The sequence below is a fragment of the Ovis aries genome, chromosome 23, assembly GCF_016772045.2.
Source record: "Ovis aries strain OAR_USU_Benz2616 breed Rambouillet chromosome 23, ARS-UI_Ramb_v3.0, whole genome shotgun sequence".
Classification (NCBI taxonomy): Eukaryota; Metazoa; Chordata; class Mammalia; order Artiodactyla; family Bovidae; genus Ovis; species Ovis aries.
This window is the reverse complement of record NC_056076.1, coordinates 43,326,613-43,349,800: the sequence shown is the minus strand read 5'-3', so window position 1 is coordinate 43,349,800 and position 23,188 is coordinate 43,326,613. Positions and strand designations below refer to the sequence as shown.

The 23,188-nt window shown below is 49.5% G+C and overlaps 2 protein-coding genes across 11 annotated transcripts in view; one reads left to right on the top strand and one right to left on the bottom strand.

Moving 5' to 3' along the window:
- Window positions 1-3,733, bottom strand: part of PRELID3A (PRELI domain containing 3A) — a 51,439-nt gene extending 47,706 nt beyond the window's left edge. For 6 of the 7 annotated variants that reach the window (XR_009598233.1, XR_009598232.1, XR_009598235.1 and 3 more), the window contains exon 1: window positions 3,095-3,207. Coding sequence is in view for 1 of the 7 variants with exons in the window: in XM_042239308.2 (XP_042095242.1) it covers window positions 3,095-3,477 (383 nt within the window). In the remaining 6 variants the exon portion in view is untranslated. Of the gene's footprint in view, window positions 1-3,094 lie in introns of all 7 variants that reach the window. The other variant, XM_042239308.2, reaches the window with a different exon arrangement.
- On the top strand, window positions 3,352-21,580 carry AFG3L2 (AFG3 like matrix AAA peptidase subunit 2). 4 transcript variants are annotated; one of them, XM_042239294.2, is made up of 18 exons: window positions 3,352-3,592; window positions 3,875-4,171; window positions 7,459-7,558; window positions 7,930-8,007; window positions 8,312-8,418; window positions 8,549-8,701; window positions 10,715-10,789; window positions 11,788-11,912; window positions 13,580-13,853; window positions 15,020-15,157; window positions 15,619-15,772; window positions 16,073-16,180; window positions 16,280-16,405; window positions 16,948-17,058; window positions 17,475-17,590; window positions 17,965-18,165; window positions 19,378-19,572; window positions 20,961-21,580. In XM_042239294.2, exons 1-18 carry the CDS (start codon window positions 3,476-3,478, stop codon window positions 21,198-21,200), a joined length of 2,715 nt encoding a protein of 904 aa, XP_042095228.1. In that variant the 5' UTR covers window positions 3,352-3,475; the 3' UTR covers window positions 21,201-21,580. The 4 variants fall into 4 exon arrangements, with proteins under 4 accessions (XP_042095228.1, XP_004020561.1, XP_042095229.1 ...); XM_004020512.6 differs by lacking the exon at window positions 3,875-4,171; XM_042239295.2 differs by lacking the exons at window positions 19,378-19,572; window positions 20,961-21,580 and adding an exon at window positions 19,203-19,369.
- The last annotated feature ends 1,608 nt before the right edge of the window (window positions 21,581-23,188 follow it).

Sequence of the window (23,188 nt, the reverse complement as noted above, 5' to 3'; positions counted from 1 at the left end):
CCTGTCCTCAGTCATCTCTGCATTAACTTGACTGGAAAAGTACCCAGCCTTTTCTGAAAACCCATAGGGATCAAACTTTGAAGACTTCAAGATCTGGTAGTCATCTTTAGGTATAGGACATGACCCATATGTTGAAGGTCTGTTCAAAGATACAAATGCAAAAGAGGGACACCTAAAGTGATCTCAACAGAGATAGATAGGACCAGAATTCCACCCATTGTATGCATCTGGGATCCTGGTAGTGCACGACCTACCCTCATTTTTGAAACTGGAAAGGGGGCACTCTACCTCCTTCATTCACAGAATGTAACATAACTGCCTTGCTTGAAGAGGAGTCTCTTTCCCCCAGATAAGACCCAGTTGCTTGAGGTGGGGATCCAAGGCAAATCAAGGCCCCAGCTGCACCTACTCAGCAGATTCCACCCTCACCTGGCAGAGCCAGCTTCTTCAGGTAAACAGAACCCAAATGTGGCTACGTGCTCCAAGACAGGTTAGTTTTACCCTAACCTCATAAACCCAAAAGGAAAACTGCAGGGTCCCATTCATGTGAGTCCCCTCTGAGCTGCGGCTACCAATGCATACACAGATGATTAACCATGGGATCCTGCACATTTGCCTTTTTAGCCCTTGGGGGGACACCGGTATATAATGTCTCCATTACCTGCCCCTGGCTCAAGTGTGCGGCTGGCCTCTCCTGGCAGGCAGTGTAACTGCTGTTCGGCTAGTGGCCCCACAGGGAGATTTTGCATGCCACAAGACAAGGCTTCATAAGTAGGCAATTACTCTATCTACTCCAACCAGGAGCACAAGGAATGTACTCTCCAGACTCTCAACCTCCCTTCGGTTCAGTTCAGTTGCTCAGTCATGTCTGACTCTTTGTGACCTCATGGACTGCAGCATGCTAGACCTCCCTGTCCATCACCAATTCCCGGAGTTTACCCAAACTCATGTCTGTCGAGTTGGTGATGCCATCCAACCATCTCATCCTCTGTCGTCCCCTTCTCCCGCCTTCAGTCTTTCCCAGCATCAGGGCCTTTTCAAATGAGTCAACTCTTTGCATCAGGTGGCCAAAGTATTGGAGTTTGAGCTTCGGCATCAGTCCTTTCAATGAATATTCAAGACTGATTTCCATTAGGATGGACTGGTTGGATCTTCCTTAATCCCTAGCCAATGTAGAAGACTGGCCTTGGGCTAGAGCAGGGAGGGGTATTCGCAACAAACCATAAAACCACGTTGCACCTACATCATCACCACTGGCCAGGTGGAAGAAGAGATCCAAAAGGTATATAAAGCAGGCTCAACAGCTACACAATTTTGGGAAGGGTAACCACAGCGCAGACTCCATATGGACCACAGTCAGAGGGGTACTGTTAATACACACTCCTGGTTCCTACCTCTATTTGGACCTCTGTTCCCAACAGTACTTTTGCTGAATTTTGGCCCCTGCCTTCTAAACCTGCTTGTTAAGTTTGTTTTTTCCAGATTACAAGTTTCACCTGCAGGTGACAGTATGCCAGGGATTTCAACCTGGCCCACATGAAGACGGAGACAACCAACATCACCTGGACTAAGCTGCAGCCTCCTACTCCCTGCCCTCCATCCGTGTCCTGGAGACCCCTACCTCTGACAGCAAGGTGGTCTGGACAAGCCCCGACTCGCCTTGAAGCAGCTTCAGAAGGTGGACCTTCGACCCTTAAGAGATTCTAAGGGTCCAGACTCCTTGAGGGGGGCAATCAATGTTAGAGCAGGCAGAATGAGCAGAGAAGAGGCTGTGGGCCATGTGACAGGAGACCCTACCCTGTGACCACGGGGTCCTTGAGGAGACAGACAAGGGCGGGAACCTCCGTGTCGGAAAGCAACCTTCTGCTAGTTAAGCCCTCCTTACAACAGAATCACCACCGCACCCGGGCACTGTCCGTCCTGCGCCGGCCACTAAGACAGACCCGAAAGACCAAACGACGAACAAAACTCGCTGCTCCCTGACGAGGCGACGACAGGAAGATCCAGAGGAGTTCCCCGAGTCCCGTCCGTTAGCTACCCCTTTTCCCCGCCGTCCCGCCCACGTTACCGACTCGCGGGGAGAAACTTGGGACGGCCACCCTGCCCCCGCCCCGCAGCCTCTGAATTGTCTCCGTGAAGAAACGACCCAGCCTCTGGGGCCGCGGCCAGGCGGCGAGACTCAAGCCTGAACTTAGCTTCGAAAGGGTCCTTCACACCCTTGCTGCAACTCAAGAAGTTCCCCGACATACCGTCTCCACTCGAGAGGAACACTGAGCGTCCCGCCAACATCAAGAGGAGCCCCGTTTCCGCCTCGTAGCTAGAGATGAGGGTTCCATTCCCTGCTTCTTCGGGAAAGGATTCCCGGCGTTCCCGTCGCATCTCAAGAGGAGGCGCTCTCAACAGGAAAGTCGAGAGCAACTCAAGGGGTCGTGCCACCATTCCAAAAGTCCCCCAAATGTCTCAGTCCACTCCAGAGGACCCTGATTTCCCTGCACTGCCTCGACTTTCACGCCGAGTATCGACTCACACCACGGTGGCACGTATGACAGCCCTGTGGGAAAGCCTCGTGGGAAAGCCACAGATCCCTGTATCAACGCGACGGCTGACACTGCTGCTACAGCTCTGGAGGAAAGCGGACGTGCATGTCCCCACTCGAGACGAGGACTGACTCCCCTGTGGAGACTCCAGAAGTACCCCAAGATCCATGTCAGCACTGGAGAGGAATCCTCAGGTTCCGGCCTCGACTCCAAACGAGGTCTTAGGCCCCGGCACCGACTGGAGAGGAATCCCGAGAGGCCCCTCGCAACTCGCATGGAGACTGGCCTTTCCATCCGGGAAAGAACGCGCCCGCGTCCCCGCTCCCCGCAGCAGGGCCCTCACGACTTGACCCGCCACAGTCTCTCACGCCTCTTCCCTCGTTTCTTCCCCTCAGGCCCCATGGGCCTACCTCGCCCGGGCGCACAAGTTCCCCTCACTGGGGGAGCCTGACGGCCGCGCCGCTTCACCTGCCGTCGGCCGGGTTCCTGACGGCACCGCCACTGACAAGGCCCCACAGAACAGACGCTCAATAAAAAGTATGTGACGAGGGACCTACCGAGAGAGGCGTCCGAAGGATCGAAGATAGCCTCTGCCTGAGGGAAAGGTCCACTCCGCGGGGCCTGAGCACCGTAGGCTGGGCGCACCAACAGGTGCAGCGCCTCGGCGCGCGCCCGACCCGGCCCCGCCCCCTCCTGATAACGTGAACCCCTCAGCCCCGCCTCCGGTCTTGACTGGGGACTCTCCGGAGGCGGGGCCGGGGCCGAGGGCACGCCGCTGTGCGGCTGACGTCAGCGCGCTGGGGCGGGGCGAGGCGTGAGAAGACGCAGAGGAGCGTGGGGTCGCGGGCGGGCCGTCCCGTGGCCTCCGCTCCTGGTCCTCTTGGCCGTCCGGTGCCGCCCCCGCGTCCGCTCCCGGCCTGAGCGGCGCGCCGGCGGCCATGGCACACCGCTGCTTGCTGCTGTGGGGCCGGGGCGCCTGCCGGCCCCGCGGGATGCCCCCGATGCTCGTGCCTGGCGGCCGCGCGGGCTCCACTGAACGGCTCTACCTGCGGACGGTGAGTCCGGCACCCCCGGCCCGCTTCCGGCCCGTCACCGGGCGTCAAGGTCACGGGCCCTGCTCTCGATGTGGGTCCCCGGGGAGCGTGGAGACGGTTCTCGGGGGGGCGGGGCTACCCTGCGCCCGGGAGGCCTGCGGAGCGGAGAGCCCTGGGTGGGAGCCGGCGGCACGGGCTCAGGGGTGGGGCTGTCGTCTCCCGGTAGACACGGCACTAGTAGATGGAGTCGTTAACGGTGTCCCCCACCCCAACCCCCGAGGGGCGCTCCTCTGTTGCCGTCAGGGCCGGGATCCCGGAGCCGAAGTTGGCTGTACCCATGGCGGACCCTCCCGGCGCAGATGGAGCCCGCACAAAGCCCCGGCGGTGGTGGGCGAGCCCGAGGGTCAGCCCAGGAGGTGTTCTCAGATCTCCACGGAGAAGGCGTTCCTGACGTGTTCCTCGGAGACCCCTTTCCTACCCGGCTGTCGGTCTTCGTCTCTCCTGCTCGGAATGGCCCTGCACGAGGCCTTTTTTCCGGTTTCTGCATTGCATCCGTTTCCTTGTCTTACTTGCTCGAATCCCTCCCTCTCTTGGCCTCTTGTGAGTACTGGACTCAGACTGTAACAGGCAGGTAGGGATCTGCCCTGTGAATTTGCAGGGTTTTTGTCAGGACTCCTCTAAGAGGCCTTGCTTGGGAGTGAACCTCGAATGCCGAGGTGTGAGGAAGTCTTGTGAAAGTGCGTGACACACATTCCCTGGTCCTGCCCTGAAGATCTGGGTGGGGACGCTGGAGCATTACTCTGGATTTTCCTCTAGATTTGTGCATCTGTTAAGTGTTCTCATAATGAGGTTCTGGGGAAAAGATTTCTGTGTGTGTTCTCAGGTATAATCCTCAAATGATTAAAACTGATGTTTCACAACTGAAAAATACTTCATCAAACATAAAACCTAATTTTCTAAGTGAGGTTCTCTATACTTAAGTTTTGCAAATTCATGTCTTTCATATGTACTATTTGAATGGGCTTAGATTAGAGAAAAAAAATTCATCGATGATTCTTTTGTGGAAAATAATCTTATCATTAAATGCAGTCAGAGGTTATTGCTAGAGGTATCCCTGCTCAACACAATTTGAAAAGATCCTAAAGGGGGCTTATTCGGCAAACTAATAATATTTTTTTATACTGTGTACCCAGTTCTGTACTTCATTGTCACACAAAGACTTGCTTAGTATGATCATAGTAATATTCTGAAAGCTGCTGACTCTTAAATGGCTTTCAGAATAATTGGAAGTAATTTAAATGTGAGTATTGCCACACAGTTTTCAAAGTACTTTTCCATGTCTTATTACTTTTGATTCTCACAGTAGTATCCTGGGGCACTGATCTTCTCCCATTGTAGATGTGTGACTTTGAGGCCCTCAGTATCATCAGATGTATTGAAGAGCATCATGCAAAAAATCAGATTTCCAGCTTTACCAAAATTGAAAGTTCTAACACCATTTGCCTGATGAACTCTGGGTCCGTCAAGTCCCAGGCTAGGTGTCACTTCCCTGTGACATCCCTGGCTCCCTTACACGTGACCCCTTCCTTCTCTGTGCCACCTCTCCACCTTCATACTGAAGGGTTTGTATTGTTGCATGTATGGTACCTTTCTGTCTTTTCTGAGTTTCTTCTGGGCAGCACTGCTTCTGGTCCCCTGGTGGACTCCCCGCTGCTTGGCAGTACCAGGCCTGGAGCAGAAGCTCTGACTTGTTGGCCTGTCCAGCGTGGATATCAGGTCATTTCAATCCATACCCTTAATGGATTTGGCATTGAGAAATATTTATTCACATACAACACACTCTTATCCATTATCAATGGTTATTTCTTAGGCCAAGTATTCTCAGCCATCAGGGAGGGCCCAACACAACAGAAGCTCCAGGTTCTCTCAGACCAGCATTGCTGTCAACCAAGAACAGTGTCAGTGTTTCTGTCCTACTTTGCAAGTAATTGTGTGTTGATTTGGAGTTAAGTCAGCTCATTCTTTTTTAATTGACATTTTCTAATTCAGATGTCATAAAATCCACCGTTTTAAAGGGTACTGTTCTGTGGCTTCTCGTATATTCACAAGGCGGTACAACCATCACTCACTATCTGTTGCCAGAACATTTAGAAGAAGCCCTATGACTGTTAGTGGTCACTCCCTGTTTCTCCCCAGCTATTCCTCCAGCCCAGGCAGCTGCTGACCTATAGCCTCTATTATTGGCCTGTTTCAGATGTTTCATAAATATGGAATCATGTAATATGTGATCTTTTGTGTCTGGTTTTTTTAACTTAGCATAATGTTTTCAAGATTTGATGGTACCATCTATCTACTTCATTCCTTTTTTATGGCTGAATAAAATTCTGTTGTGTGCATATACCACATTTCCTTTGTTCATCATCAGTTGATGGACATTGGGTTGTTTCCATCTGGGGGCTATTATGCCAAATGATCCTATAAACATTCAAGATTTGGAATGGACATATTTTCATTTCCTTGAATAGGAGTGAATTTGCTGGATCATGTGGCAACTTAACTCTTCATTTAACATTTTGGAGAATGCCAAACTTTTCCAAAGCAGCTGTACCCATCCCCTAAGCAGTGCATGAGGGCTCCAATTTCTGCCGATCCTCACAGGCACTTGATATTGTCTCTCTCTCTCTTTTTTTTTTATTATAGCCACACTATCAGGTGTGAAGTGATTTTGTATGGTTTTGTGATATTTTATTTTTCTCATGAGACCATAAAGGAGGCAAATGAGGATGGGTCTAATGCAGATAAGCTTCACTTTAAACACTCTCACCTGTATGTAAAAGCTTGGCCTCTAAAAAAAAATGGTGGTGTGAACTTTTCACTTTGCCAAAGGATAGGATCACTTGAACTTAACTGTCAGATTCAGCTATATCCCCTTCAATGTCTCTACACCTAAACATTTAATAAGGAGCTTGCTCAATTTGTTTACATTATACTCTAATAAACCTAGACAGGGCTTCCCTTGTGGCTCAGTTGGTAAAGAATCCGCATGCAATGCGGGAGACCTGGGTTTGATCCCTGGGTTGGGGAGATCCCCTGGAGAAGGGAAAGGCTACCCACTCCAGTATTCTGGCCTGGAGAATTCCATGGACAGCCTATGGTGTTGCAAAGAGTCAGACATGACTGAGCGACTTTCACTCACTCATACCTAGGCAGCATTTACAGTTTTTAGCAAATATGTTACTTAAAGCAGAGATGTATCTGTACAGGGACTTAGCAGGATGACAGTGTATCAAATAGCTTCAGCAAATGCTGCTAATATAAGGATTATCAGACATTGGACTATGGCTTCCTTGTCTGTGACTCGATGGACGTGAGTTTGAGTGAACTCCGGGAGTTGGTGATGGACAGGGAGGCCTGGAGTGCTGCAATTCATGGGGTCGCAAAGAGTTGGACACGACTGAGCAACTGAACCAAACCGAACCAAAAGTTAGTATTGTGCACACAAAAAGCATAGTTCTGTAATGTCGGATAAATGACCTTGCAGTATGATAGACCCTGCAGGTGGGGTGGCAGGTGTTCATGGCAGTTTTCTTTTTGAATGCTACACATCAAGGAAACAATGCCTGAGCCAATGTGTTGGTAGGGAATTGTACTTGGGCTGCAGCTCTTAATTAGCTGCCTAGGTTGGAGATGCTCTTGTCTTCTGGGTGAGGTGCGTGTCTCCTAGTTCTCACTGGACTGGAGCAGCCCAGTACCGGACAACCTCGTGCTCCCTTCAAGGGGGGCCGTTCTGTGCTAGTCCGTAATCACCTGTTTGAAGGGTAAAATGAAGCTCGCTTTAGACTCACCTTGATGTGACCTTCATCAAGCTTCTCTCTGTTGTGTTGCAGCTTTATCAATATGCCACGACTCAGGCGAAAACCAGCAGGAATTCCCTTCTGACAGATGTGATTGCTGCTTATCAGAGACTCTGTTCTCGGCCTCCAAAAGGTAAGCACTCACATGTGACTTACACAGACTCACTCTTGGCCGTCCTCAGAAGGGCAGGTGCAGAGGTGTGGTTTCAGTTGATTCCTAACCACCCCACCTCCTCCCTGTCATGTGATCAAAGCCATGACATTATGTCGCCTTCAGATGTGGCACCTTTGGCAGTAATGACCTGGGCAGGCCAGCAAGACTTCTTCTCGGACCCCTCAGGCTTGTGACTGTACCATCTAGACTGTGATTTACTCCTGCACAAGCAGTCCTATACATCTGGCTTATTCTTTTTCATGAATCAGCTGCTTTAAAAACAAAGAACATACGTACACAAAACTTGATGAATTTTAGTTTGAAGATAATTTTTTTTCTTTTTCTAACAGGATTTGAAAAATACTTCCCCAATGGAAAAAATGGGAAAAAAACTAGTGAACCTAAAGAAGTTATGGGAGAAAAAAAAGGTACTGTTTCTAAAGATTATATTTTAACTTACTGTTTTCCCCTGGTTTATGATGTTGCTGGTAGTTGTCACTGAACAAGGAACATCTTAGCTGAAGTCAGTTCTGAGCGCCCTGTGTGTGAAGTGCCTGGAGTGTCCCTGGGGCTCCCCCTCCTATCTTAGTCTCAGGCTTCCTCACAGCACTGTGTTTAGTAACTGATCAATTGCCACAGTGCATTTTGCAATGAGTTCATTAAACGACATTAATGGAAACATTGCTGAGAGATTCAGATGCTGCTATGGACACACTCTCTGTCTGTGAACAGAACCCAAGCCAGCTGGTGCCCCGCGTCCTTCTGGAGGAGGAGTTGGTGGTGGTGGAAAACGAGGCGGCAAGAAAGATGATTCTCACTGGTGGTCCAGGTTCCAGAAGGTTCGGTTCGTGGCTCTGGTCCCTGCCCACCCCGGGAAAGGCTGAGTGGTGCTCACGGCCCTGAAACGGTTCACACCCTGCACAGCAGAGACTGCATTGTCTTGTCTCACTGGTCTGCTTCCTCACTCAGGGTGACATCCCATGGGATGACAAGGAATTCAGGATGTACTTTCTCTGGACCGCCCTATTTTGGGGAGGATTCCTGTTTTACTTCCTGTTCAAGAGCTCCGGGAGAGAAATCACGTGGAAGGACTTTGCCAACAACTATCTTTCCAAGGGAGTCGTAAGTATCGTGTGGGCCACAGGCAGCAGGGATCAAAGGGTGAGTTCAGCTTTGGCCAATAAAGTGATAAACAGCCAGCACATTGCCAGGCTTGTTCGTCATCAAGTCCCATATTGTATGTTTCTAATGCTGGAAAGTATAGCAGCCAAGGAACCTGTGAGTTCTGACCCAGCAGTTTCCAGACTGACCACAAACCCCCTGTATCGCTTGCCCTGGAGATCCTAGTTCTGGCGCCCAGTCTACTCGGTCCTCTCCCTCCTGCCATCAGCTGCCTCTCTTCCCTCCCTGGCCAGCCCCTCTGGGTTCCAGCACGGCATCACCACTGTGACCTCCTGCACTCCTGGAAGTAGGTGAATAAGTGAATCAGGTTTTACTGCAAGAGCAGACGGGCTCTGAGTGAGGCCCCAGGCAGGAGCTTTGCCTCTGGGCTGGGTCTTTGCCAGTTAGACCCTGTTTCGGCTCATTTAAGATGCAGTGGGCTATAAGACATGTTATTTTACACGTTACTTAGATTAAGTAGACTGCCAATGACACTGTGACATCTTGTCAGCTGTCACGTACATTCCATGTCTGAGAGGTTAAAATATGGAAAATGTCCATCTTAGAAGTGAGGAAACAAAGTGATAGTAAGAGAAGCAGGATTTGGCCAACTCTGAGCCTCGGGGAAATGACTTAACCTCCTATTAGTGATGTTTTTTTTAATCCACGAAATGAATAAAATAAGGATATTAATACTTGAAAAATATAAAGAATCTAAAATTATTTTTAAAGATTGTCCAGTAAGGTGAGGACAGACAGAATGGAAACAATCTTTCATATTTTGAAGCAGGTGTCTCGCTCATGAAAGTGAGGCTCTCAGGTTTGTAATTCCCAGGTGTCGTGGAGAGCCTGCACTCTTGAGCAGTGACTTCTGTCCTCTGAATGTGGGGACAGGCCCCAGGGAGGGTTCTCTGTTGTCATGTCTTCTCCTGACCCGCTGGCTGTCTACAGTCGGTCTGCTGATGACCCAGCAGGTTTATGGGGAACAAGAGTCCTCTAGTCAGTGCTTTCCAGACAGTGTGCCCCTGTTCTGGCTCTTCCTGGGGTCTCCCAGGCCCCCTCACTTTGTATCCTGGGCTGATACCTTCCAGACTCCCTGCCAGAGCAGATTTCACGGCAGCAGGGAGCAGGCACCCACCGAAGGAGCTCAGTTCCCAGCAGCCTGAGGCCTCAGGATGAGGTGTGCAAGTGACCAAAGAGTCCATAGAGTAGGAGGGTCCAGGGAAACCAGGTCAAACCATCTCAGACCTCAGAGGGGCAAAATTTAGGAAGTTTTGTAACAGCAAGTGAAGACATAGAGCAGTGGGAGCATTTTAGAGAACGTTTGGCAGGAGCATGAGTCGGAGAGTAGTGTGCAGCATCCAGCAGGGCTGAGGGCAGTTGTGCCCTACAGCCCAGCCAGCTGTGTTCACCACAGACGCACATCCCAGGGAGTTCCAGGAGACAGTCCCAGGCATGATGCGTAGCAGCATCCACAGTGGCATTGTTGGTGTTGGGGGAGTGTTGGGAACAGTCTGAAGGTCTTTGAACAGAACGCATGAATAACTTGGGGTGTGCTTATAAAATGGGGGTCTGTGAAGAACTGACATGTCAGCGAGGAAAGGCCTTACAAATACAGTGATAGAAGAAAAAGTTGTAGGAAAACATATGCCAGATGAGACCATTTGTAAAGTTTAAAAACAGGCAGAAGTGAATGTCTGTTTAGGGTTAGGTCTTTGTGGCCCAGGACCAGGCCGTGCTTTGGGGTGGCCAGCACCAGTACACGACGGCCACCCCTGGGTATGGGGCATGACTGGGGGCTTCAGCTGGTTTGTGATGTTTTGTTTCTCAAGCTGGAGGGGAAAACACAGGATGTCTTTACATTATTCATCATTTTTCTTTGTGTGTCTGAAATATATGCATTTCAGATGAGCTTAGAAGAATGTCTCTAATCTTTCTGTAAATTTATGTTTGAATATTTCTTTAAAATTACAGGTAGACAGACTGGAAGTTGTCAACAAGCGGTTTGTTCGAGTGACTTTTACACCAGGAAAAACTCCTGTTGATGGAGTAAGTGATGTTATTAAGTGATGTGAACTAGCTGTCAATTAAGTTCTTATATTTAAAACTGAAAAGCCAGCGTTCCCTCACACTGGCTGCGTCAGAGCCGGGCAGTAGAGCAGCTGTGATCTACACTAACAGTGGCAGTGTGACCCTTGTGTCCATCACATGTGCAAGAATTGGGTCAATGATTTGGGTTTGGTGATCACATTGGCTGTACCAGTGAAGTAAACCAATGAAGTAAAACCTGGTTTTCAGTATTCCAGTATCTATGATTTTTCAAGACTGAGAACAATTGGTTAAGAAAGAAATGGTAAAATCTGAACTGCTTATGTCTTGAGACAGCTTTTGTCAAATCAGTTTAAGAAGTGTTCTGATCATATCTCTCCAAACTGTTTTGTGATATTAATTTCTATTTCTGTTCTTACTATTTAAAAATATATTTCTTGTCCAACCAGTTTGAGCTCTGTTCCAGAGACACCAGGTTGAGTTGAGGGGATTATTGGTAAGGAACAGGTGAGGTTCCTGGTGATTCCCAGCCCTTCTGGGCCAGAGCCCCAGGCCCACCCCCAGTCCTGGGCACCCTGCAATCTTCCAGCTCACCCAGGGCTGGAGCCCATCCTGACACTGAGGAGTATCATCACAGCTGCACCCTGATGTGGGACCAGACAGCTCAGAAGTCCTGGGGAAAGGACGCTTGTTTGTTTATGAAAAGGGTTGTCTTTTCAAGTAGAGTTTTTGTTTTTCTGAGTTAGGATCATAGAGGAGTGCTTGTTTGAAATTGTAGAAATGCTTATTGGCCAAGGGTTCTCACTGAGTAAAGCTTTGTCACTCTGGTTGTTAAAGACTGGTTGTTAAACCCGCCTTGCGTTAATCTTGATCTCATTGTTGGGTTTTTTAGTTTGTAATTTTGCAGTATTTCTGAAAAATTCTTAGGACGTTAAACCCTTTGTTTCCTCTTTGTTCCCCTAACAAAATTAGGACATTTCACTTTCCTGTCTTTACAGCAGTACGTCTGGTTCAACATTGGCAGTGTGGACACCTTTGAGCGGAACCTGGAGACTCTGCAGCAGGAACTGGGCATAGAAGGGGAGAACCGGGTCCCTGTGGTCTACATCGCCGAGAGTGACGGGTGAGCCTTGGGCAGTGGACTTGGGAGGCTGTCTTTGCGCCCAGGGCTTATGGTGTATTCTGTCACCAGGGGGCAGCACATCACACTTTGTATTCTCATCAGGCCTCTCAATCTGGCCTGAGTTCTTTGCAGCCATTAGTAACTTAACAGTTTTTGCTAGAGACTGGTTGGTTTTTTGCATATTGATATTTATCTTGATTAAGCAGTGGTGTGGGGTCCATGTCCAATACACTGACCTTGAGTAGGATTTTAGCATAAAAAGCCCCTTTGTGTTTAAGAGCAGCGTGCCCACCTTTTAACTGTCCTTTATGTTTAGATTTCACAGAATTTCCAGGCTTTTTAAGTAATGCTTCTTCCTCTTTGATCAGAGCTGCTTCTTCCCTTAGAGGTTATTTGTTTTTAGAAAGACCAGCTCTGGGCCTTGAAGAAGGGCTTGTTGATTTCAGGGGCTGCCTGTCTTTGGTTTTACTTGGGAATGTATGGCCTTTGAGTTCCGCCCACCGACGCCCAGGTGGATCTCAAGGCGGTGACCCATTTGCATTAAATGCAGAACATGTACCTTGATTAAGAGTTTGGGAGTGAAAGTAGAAATAAAGCTTGATTTTCTTCTACATGTAAAACAGCATGTTAACAGAGCTGATGGTCTTACTCAGCTCTGGGGACTCTCTTGAGTCATGGTTTGTGTAGCCCTACAGTCTCCCTGCGGTATGTAGGTCCTGTCAGCTATCAAAGTTGTTTCACACTTGGGGTGATATGTCCCTCAGTCCCTGAGGTTAACATACAGTTCCTTAACGTTGCAAGCTGGTGCTGAAACATTACGCAGAGTCTTATTGCATGTTCTTTAAACCTTTACTGCCAGTGCGTTGTTTTTTCTCTAGAAGTAAACCAAAGGTAAATTGTTCATGGCTCTTGCTTCCTGCTGTAGCAGCCTTTACAGTTTTGTAATAGATGAAAAATTAGAAAGCTAATTCTTATTTTATTCTTGTTTCATTTTTTTACCTAAACTATGTACCAGGTTTTGACCTAAATTTCGTAGGTTAAGTTAAACTAAAATGCTTTATGTTACCCAGTATACGTCTATGTCCACAGTTTCATGGAAATTAACTTAAGACAAATAGAAGGCAGAGACTGTAAATCATCTCTGAGCCACTCCCCAGAGTGGGTGAGAGTTGGTGGGCACCCTGCCCCCGGGCCTGTGTGAGCCTGCACAAGCCACCCCACCGTGCTGGGGAGCTCCCCACCGCTGCCTTCGCACAGATTAGATATTTAGAAGTCATCCCTTCAGAAATAGTTAATCCATTCCAGTAAGAGGACTGGAATGTCTACCCAGGCTAACACCAGAATTGTATTAAAATTATTAAGTCAACAAATTTCTTTGGAACTCATATGTAGTGACAGTAGGTCACAGGTCTAGCCCTTGTGGTTCTTGAGTGGGAGTGACACAGCCGTGGAGAGGGTACGCATTAGGAGCAGGTCTTTCTTTGGTCTTACTTTCTGAGCATCTGCTTCAGTGACACTTGATGCACGTAGACTCTCCTTGTGCCTCAGGTGAGGTGCTGGGGTACCTGGCTGCCCAGGTAGAGCGTGTGCATGTTCTGCCGAGGCAGGTCCCTGGCAGGGCGGTCTGAGCAAGTGCCCTTTGAGCTCTCGCTGTCATGTATCTGCAGCTCCTTCCTCCTGAGCATGCTGCCCACCGTGCTCATCATCGCCTTCCTGCTCTACACCATACGGAGGGGCCCAGCTGGCATTGGCCGCACAGGCCGGGGCATGGGCGGACTCTTCAGTGTTGGAGAGACCACCGCCAAGGTCCTCAAGGATGAGATTGATGTGAAGTTCAAAGATGTGGCCGGCTGTGAGGAGGCCAAGCTGGAGATCATGGAATTTGTGAATTTCCTAAAAAATCCAAAGCAGTATCAAGACCTGGGAGCAAAAATCCCAAAGGTAAATGAACATTCAGAAGTCAGTTTTCAGCTTATTAACCCTAAATCCTTTGAAGTGTTTCTTGATCTCTGAGGTTATAATTTTTTGAAGTTTGATTACTTCCACAGTAGCTGCTCTTCTCTCCTTCCTCTATTGTAACCTGCTAGTCTCTGTTTAACTCCTGAGTCTTTACAGTCGACTGTCCCTTGTGAATGTGTCTCCTTGAAAATAGTGTATCTCTTCCCCCAAAGATGTGTGTCCCCTCCCCTCATTGTGCTGCTTTTTCTCCGCAGTGTGATTTGACTGCTGTGTCTTAGCACTGTAGTCCCAGGCAGGCTGCCTCTGCTCTGGCCCTGCCGTCCCTCCCCCAGCAGCTTGAGTGGACGGTCTGCCTGGTCTGGCACTCACATTCCAGGCGAGGGGCTCCATAGAGTGCAGACCTCCCTGCCCTTGCCCTCTTCCACCACCACCTACTGCCGGACTCGGGCAGCCTTGCCCATCTCTGCTCCCAGGACCAGGCTCAGGCATTAAGTAATGAAGAGAAAATCTTTAAGGTTCTAAAAAACTCGTTAATAAAGTTTTGTGAGGGAGTCTTTTCTAAAGGGAATCATCACTTCCTTGATTTCATGTCCTGCCTTCATGGATGAAAGGTTACATTTTAGTTTTATAATTTGTTGTACTTAATTAAGTACGTGTTCACATCATACTCAAGCATCTCCATGACTTAAGTAGTTATAGTGTTTGAGCAAACATATTTTTCTTTTTAAGTTCATCGTTGGTTATTAGATATTTACTTCATCTGTGAAATTTTAAAGGAAAGAAAATAAGCAAAATGTAAACTGGAAGTATAATATTTGAAGTTAACCTCAGGTGGTTTTTTAGTATTGCTAGATTCCCAGCTTAAGTCACCCTTTATATACATTAGATCTAAAAAGCAGCACTAAAAATCTTAAAAAGTAAGGGAAGTATTTCACATTCTTGCCAGGTTTTTTAAAACAAAGTAGTCTCTAATTATCTTTGCCTTTCTCTTTTTATTAAAAAGCATTTTATCTTTGTTTACATGTTTAAGAAATGTTTAGGATATGTCACTAAAATTTATAGACAGATTATACCTTGAAATTATTTATGGATATGCAGTTTATTTTTCTAAAAGTAGTTCAGTATACTTTCCCTTTTTTTATCTGAAGGGTGCCATTCTCACCGGTCCTCCAGGCACTGGGAAGACACTGCTGGCTAAGGCCACGGCTGGAGAAGCCAACGTCCCTTTCATCACCGTTAGTGGGTCTGAGTTCTTGGAGATGTTTGTTGGTGTGGGCCCAGCTAGAGTAAGTCTCACCTCTCGCTGTGTTAACTCAGCAGGTCGGAAAGAGGGCACGGGACCCCTGCCACAGTGGGGTACCGCCCACCTTGGGGCAATGGCTGGGTGGGCTTGAGGGGTCATGCCTTTGCTGTGTGCCTGCATGGCTGGGTCTGTGAGTGAGTGTTATAAAGTCTACAGCTCTACTCTGTTCCCTCTGAGTAGGACAGAGGTGTGTAGCATCAGTTTGTTGGTGTTCGTGCTTCTCACACAACAATAATTGATGAGATTTTAGAAATACTTGCTCACCTTACATCAGTTTCACACCATTTGCCACATGACTTCCTTGCTGCTTGCACCGTTTAACATCTGTGCTGTACCGTGCTGTACACAGATGGTCTTCCTGGGGGCAGGAAGCTTGGTGTCTGTTTTTATTAGGATAATACTACTCACTTGTTAAGTGACCCCAGCGCTTGCGCTTTCATCCAGGTCCGTGACTTATTCGCCCTTGCTCGGAAGAATGCCCCTTGCATCCTCTTCATCGATGAAATAGACGCGGTGGGAAGGAAGAGAGGCAGGGGCAACTTCGGCGGGCAGAGTGAGCAGGAGAACACGCTTAACCAGCTGCTTGTGGAGATGGACGGTGAGTGCTCCATCACCTGTGTCTATCCTGTACTTTCCAGTTGTTCTTCCTGTGTCTAAAATGAGAGTCCTGTGCTGGTAATTTGTCTTTAAGTAGTTGATCATTAAATCTTTAGGTGTTAGATATGATGTTAAGGGCAAAATGAATAGTAGGAAAAATCATTTAAACTTATGACTTTAAAAACCGCTAGATAATGGGAAAAAAGCAATGGTGTATCTGGTGCTCATACACTCTTGGCAGGGACACATTATTTTCCTCCTCACAGCATGTAACAGCAGTGATGCCTTTGTCTGTCTCCAGGATTCAACACAACAACCAATGTGGTCATCTTGGCGGGCACCAACCGACCGGATATCCTAGACCCAGCTCTCATGAGGCCAGGCCGCTTTGACAGGCAGATCTTCATTGGTGAGATGGCTTTCTTGCCCTGGATTTAGGCCAGTTCTCACGAGGAGAGGTTGCAGCTGTTTGATTATGATTTTTTCTTCTTAAAAATAATTTATCAAGGACCGCCGGACATTAAGGGAAGAGCCTCTATTTTCAAAGTTCACCTCCGACCTCTGAAGCTGGATAGCGCCCTGGAAAAGGAGAAGCTGGCAAGGAAGCTCGCATCCTTGACCCCAGGGTTTTCAGGTGGGTGAGCTCTACCCTCAGTTCTGTCTACAGGACACGACCCTTCCTTTCTCGTTCCCTCTGTCCATCCTTACAGACTCAACATGAAGCAGGAGGGACCACCTGCAGCCTGAGAAGGGTGTATTCATGGGCGCAGGTGCCTCAGTTCCAGGGGCCTGGCTACTTAAAATTTTTTTTGAGCACATACATTGTGTTATGGCTTATTTGTGTTGCCATATACTTTGAGAAGTTAATTTACAGAGAACTAAGCATTAATTGGTGGGCATTTACAGAAGTTATTTTACAGAGAACTAAGCATTAATTGGTGGGCATTTTAAAGCACAGTCTTAGTTTGCTCTCATCATATGGTCTGTGGAGATAGATTACTGCCCATGGGTGTCTGTCCACTGCTGGTCCTTGCAGTGTGATTGAGGGGCCAGTTGTGCTGGGCAGGCCTGGGCGCTGGAACCTGCTGGTGGTGGGGACCTGGTCTGGTCCCTCTTCAGAACTGTGGCCAGTGAGCTCAGGTGTATCTGGTGGAGAACTGCTGTGTTCTTTCACAGGAGCTGATGTTGCCAACGTGTGCAATGAAGCAGCTTTGATTGCCGCAAGACACCTTTCAGATTCCATAAACCAGAAACACTTTGAACAAGCAATTGAACGAGTGATTGGCGGTAAGGCAGCTGGTAGACTGCACATCCAAGGGTTGATGGCGTGATTCTGAAGCCAGGGAGTATGTCCACCCAGGCCTGGAGCTCGCGGGCACCTTGGAGTGTCTGTACAGAAGCTTCCATGTCGGATGGATCTGAGACAGGCTGTAGTCAGGGAGAGGTCTTCCCCTCAGTTATAGCAGTCTAGTTGTTTTCTTTTAAAAAAGCACTTGTAGCCTTCCTGTTTTCCAAAAATTTCATCGCGTGAGTCTAATGTGCCCTGAACGAGACATAGGTGGTGGATAAACAGTTGTAAAACCAGTTAGACTGGGAAGGCCTGTGATGTGTGTTCTTTGTGAGGCCCTGAGTGGTGGTGTGTGAGCCTCTGGTGATGTCGTTGTCGCTAAAGCACAGGCTTTATTTTCTGTTCTGTGTGTCAGGCTTAGAGAAGAAAACGCAGGTCCTACAGCCCGAGGAGAAGAAGACAGTGGCATACCACGAGGCAGGCCACGCAGTTGCCGGTTGGTACCTGGAGCACGCAGACCCTCTCTTGAAGGTGAGTGGCTGGGGGGGACGTAGTGGGGACATCTGACAGTGGCACTGGGGGGAGGCATCATGCATTGATGAGTTACAAAGTTTGGAAAGAAAAGTGTCTGGAAGCTGAAGGGATTTTCTCCGGTGGGTCAAGTTGGTAGAGGATCCTGCTCAGCAGTGGCCCTACTGTCAGGCCTGGGAATTCGCGGATGGGTTTCATAAGAGACAGAAGCACTGTGTAGGAGTCACTTGGGGTGAGGTCATCCCAAGAGGAAGTGCTCTCCTGGACCAGCTGCCCAGCTGAGGCCCTGGGGTTGCCCGGCCGTGGTACTCTGCTCTCCAGTGGGTTTGTCGGCTCCAGCGGCCGGGTGCTCAGTGCTGCCGTTCCCTCATCAGGTGTCCATCATCCCACGGGGCAAAGGGCTGGGCTACGCTCAGTACCTGCCTCGGGAGCAGTACCTCTACACCCGGGAGCAGCTCCTGGACCGCATGTGCATGACCCTGGGTGGCCGTGTGTCCGAGGAGATCTTCTTTGGCAGGATCACTACCGGTGCCCAGGACGACTTGCGCAAAGTGACCCAGAGTGCCTACGCCCAGGTGAGAGGACAAGTGCACTGCCTCCTCGCTGCCGCACAGGCTCCGGAGCAGTCCTAAGGCTCCACTGGTCTGAGCTGACCAGGCAAGGGTTCCTCCTTCACAGAGGTTCAGTGTAAGGTGATCAAAACTTAGGAATAGAAACTTACATTTTGGTCACTTGGTATTTTGGATTTACTGAGAGTGTGTGAAGCATGTCTGCAGAGTTTAAGTCTAGTTCCAAACCTGCAGGACCCTACGTGGACTCCACCTAAGCTGGGAGCAGTCACCCCACTCCCACCCCATTTGCCTCCATTCCCAGAAACAGTCAGGGTGCTCTCTCGGAGCTCAATGTCAGTGATTCTGGGAACTCAACTGTGATTTTTTTTTTCCTGTGTTCTAGCACCCATCTAAGTTTTCCCGACTCTTGACTTCTGTTATTTCATATTTTCCTCACATTCCTAATTTTTGTTAGTCTTTTCTGAAGTTGGGTCACAGTTTTCATCTGTTTGTGGACGTCCCTGCATCCCGCTTTCCTTATCTTCATGAAGTTTGTTTTCCTGATCTTTTAGGAAGAAGGTGGATTAAGACAGTGTTTCTAGTTTCCTGGTTTTAGAGTATCTTTTTCTGCTGTTTCCATGAACTTTTGAAAAATGTGCTTCCTGCTTTCTGAGCTGTTGCTGCTCCCCTCTCTTACCTGCGCCTCCTATTTTCTAGTCAGTTTAGATTTTACTTCCAGACATTTCTTAAGTTGGGGCTCTGTGTGGTTACTATGGGGGTCTCTTTACAGCCCAGCCAGGCCCCAGGGACTTAGGGAAAGTGCAGGCACCCCTCCCAGGTTCCTGGAGCAGCCCAGGTGACTCAGGAGGAGCCTCTGGGTGGCCGAGGTCATGGCTTCTGTCTGTCACAGGCTCTGGCTCTTTCTTGCCTCCCCTCGTGCAGAATGATCTCACGCACGTCTTGTGACTGCTGGGGTCTGTCCCCACCTGTTTGCTGCCTGTCTTGGTTGTAAATATTGTCTGCCCATTTCTGGTCTTGTCCCCACTGCCCCGTCTATGCAGAATACCTGGTCTGCTTGGCCGACTCAAGGCTGCCATGTCATTTTGCCGGGTTGAAGAGTAGTTCTGCAATGAAGTGTGTGCATTCAGTGTCCATGTTACCTTGTTGACATTTTATAAAACCCATGAGCCTGTGAGCAGAAATGGATGCCCTCCATGGCCACGCCTTCTTCTTCAGATTGTTCAGTTTGGCATGAACGAGAAAGTCGGGCAGATCTCCTTTGACCTCCCACGTCAGGGGGACATGGTGTTGGAAAAGCCTTACAGCGAGGCCACCGCTAGACTCATAGATGACGAAGTACGAATCCTTATCAATGATGCTTACAAGAGGACAGTGGCCCTCCTCACAGAGAAGAAAGCTGACGTGGAGAAGGTAGGTGCCGACTGTGGGAACACTCCTCTGCATGGTTTGCAGAGGCCATTGAGGGTGATTGGTTGGCTGGTTTGCAGATGCTGCCATTCCCCCTGTGCCTGCTGATTCTGGTTCCTCCCTCCATCCTGATGCTCTGTCGGTGGGGATGATGGGGAGCAGAGGCGGATGTGATCTGGGCCCCTGGCTCCTGGAAACTTGAACACGGGATTAATGAGGTCTGCTTATAGTACCAGACATACAGCTGAATCTGCACTCACCTTGCCAGGTGCTTCCGGATGCAGGCCTGCTGGCCTGATGGGGTTCCCCATTGCTTTTCCCCTCTGGAGCAAAAGAGATCTTAGTTGCCTAGCAGGGACTGAACCCGGAACCTCAGCATTGAGAGTTGAAGAGTCTGTGTCTCATAGAGTTAGAGACAAACATATGTAGATAAAACGACAGGACATCTGGGATTTTCTCTAAAATAATCCAGGGAGCAGGTGGAACAAAAGTGATTGTAAACTGGTTACATGGGGTTGCATGGGGTTAGTTATCCTTTTTTTCTATATGTTTTTGGTACATATTTGAAATGATCCATAATAAAGTTTAAAAAAAATTTAAAGACAGAAGAAAATTGCTTTATTGTTTGGAATCTTTAAAAACAGCATTTAACGTAAACTACACATGTGGTAAGTTTCTAAGTTAGGAGTCACCTGAGGAACCAAGTCTACTACGAGGTCCATTTACAGTTTAACTGGCTTCGTTTCTTGGTGACAGAGGCTCTCATGTGAGCTGTTCCCTGCCTGCTGACACCATTGTTTACCTCCCCTCTTGTAGTCGGTGGGCCCCTTTTTTCTGTGGCTGTGTGTCCTGTCACATTTACAGTTCAGCCACACAGAGACCAGAGCTTCGAGACGCATGTTTATGTTTGTCTCTATTTTGTCAGCCTCGCTTTAAAATTCCCCATTTCTGTCCCTTCCTCGTCCCCACCCCTGCCACTGTCACTTCTTCCTGCAGCCTCCCCAGAGCTCCTTCTGCTCTGGGAGCCACAGGGAGCTCTTACCTCCTTTGGAAGTGGGTGGGGCCCAGGGACACAACTTCTTGCTCTTCCTCGGGGTTGTCTGTCCTCAGTGTGTGCAGAGCTCCTTCCCCACCTTACCTCCCCAGCAGGGCACAGAGTCACACCACATTGCATGCCACCCTGCCCTTCCTGGGGATATCCTTCCAGGATTTTTATACTTCTTATTAAAAGTTAGTGAGGGTGAAGATCTATTTTAATAAGATATTCTTATTAAAAGTTAGAGTGAAGTTCTCGAAGCCCTGTTTTGGAAGGGGGTTGGTTGTAAATAGAAGGTTAGCTTGGAGAGATGGTGCTGGGTGGCTGTATTTAATCGCAGGTGTTCATGTTCCAGGTTGCTCTGCTGTTGTTAGAAAAAGAAGTGTTAGACAAGAACGACATGGTGGAACTTCTGGGCCCAAGGCCTTTTGCGGAGAAGTCTACCTACGAGGAGTTTGTGGAAGGCACCGGCAGCCTGGACGAGGACACCTCGCTCCCTGAGGGCCTGAAGGACTGGAACAGGGAGCGTGAGGGCTCGGAGGAGCCCGCGGGCGAGAAGGTGACCAGCCAGGTCCAGGGCGCCGGCCCTGCGTAGCTCCTGGTGCTGCACCCTCAGAGCCGCCCCAAGGGCACGGCGGGAAGGAGTGCTTCGTTCTTGGCCTCGGAGGTCACAGGGGCGGGAGTGCGTCCCCAGCCTCCAGTCTCCTGTGCCCTCACGTGGGGGTGTGCTCACCATTACCCGCCCTTCACTCCCACCTCCCTCAGAGTCTCCCTCTGTGATGGGCTATGAAATTAAAGAGTATTTCTACTTGATTTAATATTTTAAAGACGGAACCCAAGCTACATGCTGCTCTTCTGTGACGGAGTGGTTTTCTAGGAGAGCTGTGTAACATATTTAAAAATATGAATGTATTGTGTAAATACGGCTTCTTTATGTCACAAATAAAGTGTAAATGCTGCGTTTTTCCTTCTGAACACGCGAGGGTCACTGGTGCTGCTTAGGAGACATCCCTTCAGAAAACACAGTGAAAAGGAACTGAACGACATCCACGTTTAGTCTCAGATTGGTGGTTCTCTTCCACTCCGACGAGACTCTCAGTGACGCCTCAACCTGTCCGCCCTGAAGGGTGAACTCGGTGTGAGCTGTGCGATGGCATCAGGGCACACACTCACTCAGCCAGTCACGACCCAGCCTCGGTCCCCCATGTGCGTCTCCAGTAGACATGTGACCACCACAGCGGGCTGAACAGTGGAGAGCATGGCCCCTGGGCTGGAGAGCCCTATGTCTTCCTGAGGTCACTTTTGCTGTTAGAAGGGGTGACATGCTACTGTGTCACCAGAGAAATCAGGGCTGCAGGGTCACAAACAGGTCAGAACCAGACGGAGCCCCAGGAGGACGTCGGTCTCCAGTGCCTTCTCTGGACTTAGGAAACCACCCACATCTTTTATGTTTTTATTCTTAGCAGCTTCCTTTCGTGCTGTCCTGACTTTGTTGTGTGTTCTTAATGCAGGGGAATGCATTGTGGGGCTACTTGTCCGACCTCAGGCACTCAGGCATCCCTGGAGGGTACTGGACCAATGGGGTAGCCCAGGCAGCCCCCTTGTCCTGGGATGGCTCTCCAAGACTGGCTCACCAGGCCACAGCAGCACCAGCAGCATCCTGGGAGCCAGGGCTGCAGGTACCGACCACAGGCCATATTCCTCAGGGATGACGAGGTGCTCCTTGAGCAGAGCCTGTGGACCAGGAGGAGGGCCCTGTGGGTAGAGGGGCCAGTGGGTGCTGTCAAGGCTGAGCTCCCAGGCGGTGCCAAGTGTGAACCTGGCCTGGCTCTGGGCTATGCATGATGCCCTTCAGGAAGGACTACTTCTCCCCGGCATTGTACAGACTATGAGCAAGTCAGGGCCTGGCCACCAACACATGCTCCGGACACTGTCTCCTCCAAGCTCCGTTGGGCCTTGCAATGCAGAGGGATGGGGAAAGATGTTCACTGTGGTCTCACAAAGTATTAATAGTTCAGGTTTCTGTAAAATGGGATCTGTTCTAACCTCGAGTCAAGTCATGCTGTGTGTCTGAGGGAGTGCTTTGTGCAAGGTGTGGTGGACACAGAACTGCATGGGAACACTGTGGGCTGTGTCTCAGCAGTTCCTGGGGGCCCACGGCAGGTTGGGAGGCTGGGCAGGGGTCCAGCACTAGCCTCAAATGCTTCTACGCATCATGATACATCACTTGGGCTGAAGCAGTTGGATTGACACTGCCCACCAGGGGAGGAGCCAGACTTTGGGAAGGGAGCCTGCTGCCCTGGAGAGACAGCCTCAGAGGGCAGAGGGTGCTTAGTGAGCATGGGGTGGGAGGGATCCTTATTTAAAGCCCACTCCCCCTCCCTCCGGCCCTAGCCACCTCCCAATTCCCCATGGGGCCTGCCTGCTGGCCTGCAACCCCAGGAAGAACCACAGCAACTCCGAGTCGTTGCCCAGGCCCCCACCCGCCTCCACCTCGAGCTTGTGCATCCCCGGCAGGAAGCCTGAGGGTCATTTTCTGTGTGTCCTCCAAATGCCAGCAGAGCTGTTAGGGGAGGCTGGGCG

Bases quoted from the DNA above. Each gene is read 5' to 3' on its own strand.
- AFG3L2 (XM_042239294.2), top strand. From the start codon at position 3,476: ATGGCACACCGCTGCTTGCTGCTGTGGGGCCGGGGCGCCTGCCGGCCC. The intron at 3,593-3,874 runs GTGAGTCCGGCA...TGTTGCCGTCAG, and splicing joins AACGGCTCTACCTGCGGACG to GGCCGGGATCCCGGAGCCGA. The intron at 18,166-19,377 runs GTGAGAGGACAA...CTTCTTCTTCAG, and splicing joins CCCAGAGTGCCTACGCCCAG to ATTGTTCAGTTTGGCATGAA.